This window comes from Hyaena hyaena, unplaced genomic scaffold, assembly GCF_003009895.1.
Source record: "Hyaena hyaena isolate Hyena2069 unplaced genomic scaffold, ASM300989v1 scaffold_1089, whole genome shotgun sequence".
NCBI lineage: Eukaryota > Metazoa > Chordata > Mammalia > Carnivora > Hyaenidae > Hyaena > Hyaena hyaena.
The window spans coordinates 247,214-257,500 of record NW_024081721.1 but is presented as its reverse complement, the minus strand read 5'-3'; the positions used below and the strand labels follow the sequence as shown (position 1 = coordinate 257,500).

Below are 10,287 nucleotides of genomic sequence, written 5' to 3'. Positions count from 1 at the left end.
TAGAATAGAATAGAATAGAATCTGCAGGGTTCCTATGAGTATTAATGTTAATGAAGGTCCAAATGATAATGTTTCTTGCATAAGTCCTTATTACTGAAGGTAGTAGGGATGGTGCTGGTGGTAGTTTTTGTGATTCCTCACCATGTAACCAACATGAAGGTTTTAATTCACACAAGCACCGCATAGGTCATTTTCTCATGTCTACTGATTATAGCCAGCATCGTGACAAATGTGAGCCTTTGCCAGAGGAGGAGACCACATGCATGAATGTGAACACATGTCTTTCCATCTGTTAAGACCACTTGGTTGTGCTTCAGTTTTTATGTACGGCTCTCAGTGAATGAATACAAACAAATAACTGATCAAAGAATAAGGAAAATCTAATTTTAGGATAAAGCACTTCAAAGTTATTAAAAATATTACACAATACAAAAAGCTTTATCTTAAAACATTCATTTTCTGAAACTCCCTAAAAGAACAAAAATGACAATATTCTCAGAAATATCAAACTTTCAATCTAGCTGAAGCCAAAAGAATCTTTCAAAGAGAAAATGAGTATTTCCTAGGAAAACTGGACAATTGTATTTCTTATGAAAAGCTAATAATCACATTTCACATATCTTGCATACTTATGGGCACTAACTCATATGTGATTACTCACACATAGAAATAAAGAGTTGACAATGACCAGTGTTATTTCATACATTTCAATGGGAAAAATAGTTTAAAACCCTTAATAAACAGATTCTAGGGGCATCTGGGTGGCTCAGTCAGTTAAGCATCCAACTCTTGATCTCGGCTCAGGTCTTAATCTCAAGGTCGGAGTTGACACCCTACACTGGGCTCCATCCTGGGCACGGAAACTACTTAAAAAAATAATTAAAAATAAAATATACAGATTCTACTTATTTTGAGCACACTTTAAAAGTTCATTTATTCTACATCACCTTCATTCAAACACTTTCCTCTCTTTCTCCATCCTAATCCATGAGCCCACCTATATAAGAATATTGGCAGAAATAGTAAGTACACATTTTCAGAATGTGTGCAGTAACCAACTGCAGTTAACAATGCCAAAGTACCTCAGTCTGTCTACCCACCATGAACCAAAGATTAAAGAAATACTGAGAAAAATGAATCTTCTGCCAACAAACTCAAATTTGAAAGGCTTCTCTTTCCCTTGGCTGCCTTTTTTTTTTTTTTGTCAACTTGTAAGAGACTATTTCCTGCCATACACAGAAGTAATTAGGTATTTATTAAATGTAAGTTTTGGCAAGATGATGAATTATATCACAAATGCAATTATACTCTTGTTCATGCTCTCACTCAGCAGTGGAAACAATTTTCCATCCTTCAATATTATATTCCAGAATCTCACATAATATATTTCCATTACACGTTCATACAATAAATGAAACACAAAGTGAAAAATATGGTCTTACACATTGTGCTGTAGGTGGATGTCATGGTGATTTTAAAATACAAGTTTGTATTTCTGAATAAACTGAATTCTAGTTAAGTCAGGCTAACATTCTTAATGGTCTCATCCACATGGATGTTAAGCCTAGTGGTTGAAACTACATTCAGATGAAACCTCTGAAAAGGCTCAGGTGAAAATCTATACATAAATTTAATTACATTTTAAACATGATAAAAGTGTTTTCTTTCAAAAGGAATATTGTAGCAAGTTCTTGATTACAAAAGAACCCACAATTATCCTTAGTTTGTTTCAGAAACTGGGCTTTAAAAGCAAACTTAAAGCAAAATTTTTAAGAAATGTAGTGCCAATTAAAGTGGATAAACATATTAGAAAATGTTTGCTTTTGGACTGAAACCTCATTTTTGTGAATCTGTGTGTCACCATATATAGTTTTCATGATAATGAAGTTATAACCAGCAAATTCTAAACCACTAAAGTAATTCCTGGTCTCCAATAAATATAAACACAAATAAACAAACAAGCAAATAAATAAAACCATACTAATGAATATGAACTAAAGTGACAAAAATAAAATTTCAGATGGTACTTTTTATTTAGAATATGGTCACAAGTGTTTTACTATCAGTTTCTTTAAATCTCCCAAAAATAATGAAATGAAACTATAGCATGAATCTGTATGATTCTGCCCACTTACTTTTTTTTTTTTAAGTTTATTTACTTATTTTGAGAAAAGGAGAGCATGAGCAGGGGAGGGGCAGAGAGAGAGAGGTGGGGGAGAGAATTCCAGGTGAGGGGGCTCAAACCCATGAACCGTAAGATCATGACCTGAAACAAAGTCAAATGCTTAACCAACCAACTGAGCTACCCAGGTGCCCCCGATTTTGCCCACTTCCATCCAGCCGTTTTTCGCATAGCAGCCCAATGCTCACAAGTGAATGTCTGCTAATAATAAAAACTGGACATATTACACAGAGAGAACTAAAATTCACTTATTTCAAAAAATTATTCACTGCTGGGGAAGGAAATGAGTTTAGCCAATATTTGTAGAACTGTTCTAATAATACTAAACAGGCTGAGCTTATTCTAATTTTTTTCAGTCAAAAAACCTAGATGGTTTATTGAAACATTTAGAATGCTTTTCTTTTATCTTATAATTTAGATTCCCTCTGTTTGTTAAGCAACATTGACATATGATACCAATAAATATTTTGTCTTTTTATCATGCAACAGACATTTCAGTGTTTAGATCTGGATGTAATCAGTTTGGTTGTTTTGTGAATTTGTTTTCTAAATAACTATTGTGCCTTTGTACTACTTTTCTTTTTCAGAATTTTCATCAAAATTCAGAGGCTTCATCAAAAGGTAAAAAATACATGTATTCACATCTTAAAAAGTTATAGAACCCAAAATAACTGAATTCTTTTCAATTTTTTATCCAAATTTTATGGTAACACATACACACGAACATTTTTTGAGGTATAAATGCTTTGCTAAACTCTTTTTACTGATGGAAATGATTATTCTGCAAGTAAAAATCAACACTGTAAACTTTTAGCCTGACATTTTTAAGAAATGGGAAAAGTCAAGAGATCTATAAAAAAAGAAAGGAATACTGAAAATATTCTTATAACCATTCCAAGAACTATAAAATTTTATTTAGCTAATTATATTTTGATGTCAGAAGAGTCTGAAAAGTAGCAGATGTCTTTCTTCAAAGTTACTAATTTCAAATTTAAATTCAAATACTATTTGAAAGACCAATCTAACATAATATGTAGGAGGATTTGGTCCTGGAATAATTAGTGTTCACAGAGGCTCTGAGCCTATAAAACTGCAAGCCACAGGAGGACTTTGCCTCTACAGAAAACAGTGGATGTGTAATAGTGTGGTATAGAGCAAAGGATCTGGCTTTTAGAATCTGGTTAATTTCAACTCTGGCCACTTTTTGACTCTGTGATTTTAGGGACTTAAAGTCTTTGATCCTAAATTTCTCCAATATGCTTATCAGACATGATAGTTATTTAATGTGCAGGCTGTGGTCAGAGTTGTTCTTGTTTGCACAGGCAAATGGTATCCGGCATATGAACCCTAGGAGTATCTTCAAGGAAATGGACTCGCAGATATTCTACTAACACTCTAGGTTTAGAGGTCACGTGAAGTACAAATGATAATCCCAACCTGTCCTCCATTCCCTTAATCATTTTTAGGAGAAAGGAATGTGCTGAGGGATATCTAACTCTAATTCCCACCACTCAAAAGAAGACATTCAATTACATTTGAAGAACTCTCTCACTTCACATCACAGAGGAATATGGGATGGCAGAGGGCATGGAGAAAAAACAAACACAAACAAACAAACCACTAGCACAAAAATCCCTGTTCCAGGCATTCATAAAAATCCAGAACATCATTAAAGAAGGGAAAGGATGGACACCCCCTAACAATATCAATAACACAGAGTCCAAGTGATAGAATGAGGAGTGAACAAGCTGGAGATATGTCATATGGAACCGGACCTCTCATCCTTTTTTTTTTTTTTTTTTAGGAATGTTGGAATAAAATCCCTTCATCCCATATCCTAAGGAGTTGGGATATAAGATCCCAGAGAACTGTGTAGAAATGTTCACAAAAATTTATATTCAATGCTAACTCATCACAGATTCTAATTAATGCATTTTATTTTTTAAACCTTTTTATTAAGTTTATTTATTTATTTTGAGAAAGAGACAGGGAGAGTGAACGAGCAGGGGAGAGACACAGAGAGGGAGAGAGAAAGAATCCCAAGTGCAGAGCCTTGCATGGGGCTGGAACTCACAAGCCAAAAGATCATGACCTGAGCCAAAACCAAGAGTCAAACGCTTAACTGACTGAGACACCCAGGTGCCCCTTATTAACACCTTTTAATCAAATATATATTGTCACTATTTCTCAACTTATGATATATAAGAGTTATAACTCTTTTCCCAGAATAAAGTCAGGGGTGATAAATGTTATTACTCCGTATTTCACCACCAAACCCAGGATCTTGAGTCCCTAGCACATTTCTGATGATATTTGAAATGTACTCTTCATCCAGAGCTCTGGAAGTAAAGCATTAAGGCATAAGCACACATCTCTACACTACCTCAAAGAAGCAATTTATAACCAAGAACTGTATTTGTGCAGAAAAAGTCAAGAGTAGAGTTTGGGTAATTATCCACATAATTAAGATTTCCCAAAATACGTGCTGGGGCTTGAATTGATAAGATCTTTGATCCAACTTTATGACTTATTTTAGATGTATATTCATTGGCACAAGATTGGGAATTATTACTAAGAAGTTTGTACTTCCTGCTTCAGAGTACCAAAAGCACGATGTGGGACTGGGAAACATGCTTCTATATATTTATAATTCCCTGCCTCACGTTGTTCAGGAGAATCCCTGTTGACTGGCCTCAAGAATTTGAGTCCTCTTTAAAAATGATTTTTTTATGCTGCTTTGCTCTTCTGTTTCATTAACTGCTACTGCTGATTTCTCTGAGAATTTTAATTAGGGCTTATTTCAATTTGCTCATCCCCGTAGCCTGATTTCAAAAAGGGGCACCATTTAAAGTAAAATATGGCCATCTTATAAATTTTGTACAAACTTAGGAATAACTAAGTGAATAACAGCATGTGTTGAGAAACAAAAAAAATGTTTAATTATGGACAGAGCTTCTGAGGGGCAGGATGGGTGGGGTTCAAAGAATCTCTTTGCTGAAACTGGCATGATTTTTGAGTACCAAATTGTCTGGTACTGGAACACTGCAGACTGATGGACTTAAAACCTAGTTCTGTTATTTTCTTTTCAAAACAACTAGAAACTACAAGCAATTTATGCTTCAGAAACAACCTGACGAGGAAGTGCATGCGTTTCAATAAATAGCGGTACTGTGTGACTTCACTTGACACACATCAAATCAAATCAAAATCACTGCCTGCTTTAAGACCATAATAACGACGCACTTACTTGTTCTCTTGACTCCTCAGCGCCAGGGCTCAGCCTGCGGGCTCTTCCTGGAGTTGGGCCCCTCCCCCTTCCCCCTCCCACATCCCTGCGCGCCCGGAAGCTAGCGGAGCCACCGCCAGAGTGGGCGGGGCCACGTGCCGCAGGGGTGTCTGGGACACCTCATCTGGGATGGGGAGAACCACAGTCCCCGCTCATCGTGCGGAAGAGGAACCTGAAGTCTACAGCGGGACTGATGTCGAGCCTGGACCCCTCCAGGGGCAAGGCCTTGCAGCACATCTTCCTCATCAGGCCCTCCAGTCCCGGGCGGACGCCTCCTATAATTGCACTGTCGACTGTACTAGGTCGCAGGCTACACTGACTGGTGTCCTGCCTTGCAAGCTTGGGACTGAAGCTTCACAAAATCGACCATTCCTCCGTGACCCACGCGACAGAAAGCACTGACATCAGCAAACACGTGCCGGGGGTCTGCAGAGTCGGCGCAGACCTGCTGAGGGAAGGCGCCCACATCTAGCCGACAGAGCTGAATCAGCCCAAGTCTTACTGGAAGCACGAGACAGAGGGTATTAGGAAGACAGAGCCAGAAGGGAAGTGGCTTCCTAAACTGCATCCACCCGGCAGCCGCGAGGCAGCAGAACAGTTCTGAGATCGGCCGTGCCATCATTCACAGCCTGATGTGCCTGGCGCCACAGCTCTTTCAGAAGGCTGGCTCTGCCTGTCCCTCAACAACCGCGGCATTATTTGGTGGGTGGCCTGGTCCAGTGGCAGAGCAGTGCTCAGGACCCTTGGGGACACAGGGATCAGGCCTCCTGATAAGATCTTCCGCTCCTGAAGGGGGCCTCGAGGCCCCGCTCTCAAAGCTGTGCCCAGCTGGGTATGGATGTCACCAAAGAACACAGATTCCTTCGCCGTCTTCCTCCACAGGTTAAGCTGCGATTCCATTTCACTTCTCCGGGAAGACGTGGCGGAAAAGTAGAAGTAATGTGTGGCATTTCAGTCCTTTTCTTCTGGCCCAGGACGGGAAAGGATAACATTCAGATCAGATCAGGCTGCTTTCTCTCTCAATAGTTATCTGCCTTACTCTAGAACAAATTTGTAGGATTGTAGGAGGCCTATTTCGGCAATTGGATGAAGCGTGACAGATGCTGTGTGAAGACAAAGGGCTGATTCACACCGAGGGGTTCTTTGACCATTACCATAGCTTTCTGTGCTACCCTCCTGGAGGCCCCTTCAGCAAAGCCCATCAGGCATGAGGGACTCCGAGGAGGCCACCAGAGCTTCCATTCACAACTTATTCCCCTTCATACATCCTTTTCATTTCCTAAATCCTTTTATCACTTAAATATTTGTTGAAGATCTTCTTGATTTAGGTTAAAAATCATTTTTGAGCTTCTATATTTGAGTTTATTCTTCATTTAACTTTTGAAACACAATTAGATTATTAAAACAATTCAGATTGTGAGCATATGATGAGTATATTCCTTCAGTTATTCACTACTGCATAAAAAAATGTCAGCAGTTGGTGTTATTTACTGGCCCCATTAAGAGGTCTGACATTGAACCACCCCTACAATAATGTTCATCATCCTCACGCTTCTCCATTGTAATGGTGCCATCTTTCCTGATTTTGATCTAAGTCCACTACCTATACTACCTGGTCCATTTCCTTAGTCTCTTTTACTTCCTTCCTCTCAGGTAGGAATTTTATTGGGAGTTTATTGGGAGAGAGAAAGCCAGGAAAGGTTACCTTAAATTCACTGATTAGGTGACCCTTTTAGTACACACTTGAGAACTATTAGCCCCTATACTTTGTCTTCTTTTTTTTTTTTTTTTTTTCATTTTTTTTCCTTCATGACAAGTCACATTTAGGAATAATGACTAAACTCCTTTTAAATAACTAATAGCAAAACTTAAGTAAGGCATCAATTTTGAAGAGATTTAGTAACTATCAAAATCTTTTATTTCAAACTTATTTCAGATCCCATCCAGGTACTTTTACTCTTCTCCTTTTACAGTAATGCAATGTATAAGATTAGTGTTCAGTTAATGGTAAACATCTTAGCATAGTCTAATTTATTATGATTCATTTTTAGATAGGATTTGTTTGAAGTACTTCTAAGGCCATGTTCCTTGTCTGAAAGTTAATTCTGAACAATCATAAACTAGAATAAAAAATATTTCAAATTAAAGAATGCTAAATTAATAACCCAAAACTCTGATTTATGATAAAAGGCCATGCTTCCAAGATTTTGCAACTGAAGATATGAAACCTTATTGATTATCTATACCACTATCAACTAATTCAGGCTGCATAGAAAGGCACAGGTGGCTAATTGGTGTCAGTTGATAGATGGTCATTTTAATTAAATTTTATTTAAAATTTATCATAAGAAATTTCAGAGCTGTAATTGATGGCTTATAATGAGTATGGCCCTTCACAGATGACCTGATTTCTGTTTTTGTTTTTGTTTCTCTTAGGCTTGATAGAGAAACTGACAACTGAATTATCCAGGGCCATCTACCAGCTAATCAGTGTCCATTGCCGCAGCTTTTATGCAGATTTCCAGCCTCTAAATGTACCTGATGAGATTTCCTATGTAAATCCTGGACTCCATTCCCACCTTAGCTTCACAGTGTATGCAGTTCACAACCTTCCAGAGACTTGGGTGCACAGGTAAGTGGTGGTGAGTTTTTCACGAAAATTTTAGTTAATATTTGCATGGCTTCTAATTAGAGCATAATGTGTCTTATTCTTATTTGCAGGAGCAAATATTTCATAAGATTTTGAAATGTAATCAGTGTAGATTTATCTAAATTCTTTTTTTTAATGTTTTATTTATTTCTGAGAGAGAGAGAGAGAGAGAATGAGCAGGAGAGGGTCAGAGAGAGAGGGAGATACAGAATCTGAAGCAGGCTCCAGGCTCTGAGCTGGCTGTCAACACAGAGCCCAACGCGGGGCTCGAACCCATGAACTGTGAGATCGTGACCTGAGCTGAAGTCCGATGCTTAACCAACTGAGCCACCCAGGCGCCCCCTAAATTCTTAAAACCATTTTTAAAAACTTCATTACCAAATGTGCATCCTTTTCCCTCAAGTCTTCTCCCATTCTCCATATTAAAATTAGCTGCATATTGTCGGTATATCATTATGGAAGCAGAAAATTCTCAACCTATTCAGTAATTGCCCTAGTTTTTTTTTTAATGTTTGAGTTTAAAAGACCAATGCTAATTAACAGAACAGAGAGATAGCACACAGAGGGAGAAGTACTTAATGGGAAAAAAAATCACTCTGATACTCATCAAGTTGTGAGTGGTAGATGTTTTGTGAAATTAGTACCTTGATAAAGTTGGAATTAGCCAAGATAATTTGAGTTACATTGAAATTAACCACAATTATGCATGGAGCATCACTAGGTTCTAGGTTAGCTCTATTATGTAGTATTTTCTTGAATAACATAATTAGATTCATATTATGATCATTATTTTATTTTAAATGTTTATTATTTGTTTTTGAGAGAGAGAATTGGAGTGAGGTGCAGAGAGGGAGACAGAGAATCCCAAACAGGCTGCATGCTATTAATGCAGAGCTGGATGCAGGCCTTGAACCCACGAACCATGAGATCATGACCCCAGCCGAAACCAAGAGTCGGATGCTCAGCCAACTGAGCCACCCAGGCACACTTAATCATTATTTTAAATACCTCATGGATTAAATCAATTAAGAGAATGTGGATTAAATCAACGAAAGTTGATAAGAAGTAGTAATTTATAAATGGATTTATTGTACCCACTTCATTTAGCACCTCAAAGAAAAGTAGAAACCTTTACAGTAAAAAAAAAATTGCTATCTGTATTTTTGCAAATAACTAAACTGTACAAATATTTATGAAGTTAATAAGAAAAATTGGATTTTGTATGTAAAAAACACTATCTACATATACACATATTTCTTTAAACCCATGGATGATTCTTTTATGCCTTTTTCTTAATTTTTTGAAAATTTAAAGGTCTGGTGTATAATATAATAAAAATAATAAATTTCTTACATTTTTTAACCATTAGAAAATATGTATCAATTTTAATTAACATGGAAAATTTAGGCAGATAAATACTGATAAAACTACATGTACAGATCCTGCATTTATATATGGTATGACAGTTTTGCTTTTTTCCATTATTTTTCTATTCTCTTCTTCAATTCTGCTCTAAGCTTTATTTTTTTCTTCCTTCTTTTAACTTTAGAATTAGTTTGTTCCTCTTCTTCCAGTTCCTTACATATAAAGTTAGGTTGTTTATTTTTGATATTTCTTCTTTTAATGTAGGTATTTACTGCTGTAAACTTCTCTCTTAGTACTGCTTTTGCTGCGTCCCATACATTTTAGTATGGTGTGTTCAGTTACATTTGTATCAGTATTTTTTCTAATTTCCCATTTGATTTCTTGTTTGATGTATTGATTGTTCAAAAATGTTAATTTCTATAAATTAGTTAATTTTCCAGTTTTCTTTCTGCTGTTGATTTCTGGTTTTATTCCATTATGGTCAGAAAATACATATGGTATGGTATCAGTCTTCTCAACTTTGTTAAGACTTGCTTTGTGACCTTAACATGATCTATGCTAGGGAATGTTCCATTTGTGCTTGAGAAGAATGTGTATTCTCCTGCTGTTGGGTGGAATGTTCTCTATTTATCTATTGGATCCAATCTGGTTGTTCTATCCCTTACTGAAAATGTGCTATTGAAATCTATTATTGGGTCGCCATCTATTTCTTCCTTCAGTTCTGTCAATGTTTGATCAATATATTTGCTTCAGTTTGGGGTGTGTATATATTTACAATTGTTATATCCTCTTGAATTAACCCTT

General features: G+C 36.8%; 1 protein-coding gene across 1 annotated transcript in view; it reads left to right on the top strand.

The window, feature by feature from the left end:
• The window catches only part of PIK3C2G (phosphatidylinositol-4-phosphate 3-kinase catalytic subunit type 2 gamma), a 323,071-nt gene that overhangs the window by 65,608 nt on the left and 247,176 nt on the right, over window positions 1–10,287 (top strand). The window contains exons 9-10 of the mRNA XM_039222254.1: window positions 2,770–2,803; window positions 7,905–8,100. Coding sequence (XP_039078185.1) covers window positions 2,770–2,803; window positions 7,905–8,100 — 230 coding nt within the window. The remainder of the gene's footprint in view (window positions 1–2,769; window positions 2,804–7,904; window positions 8,101–10,287) is intronic.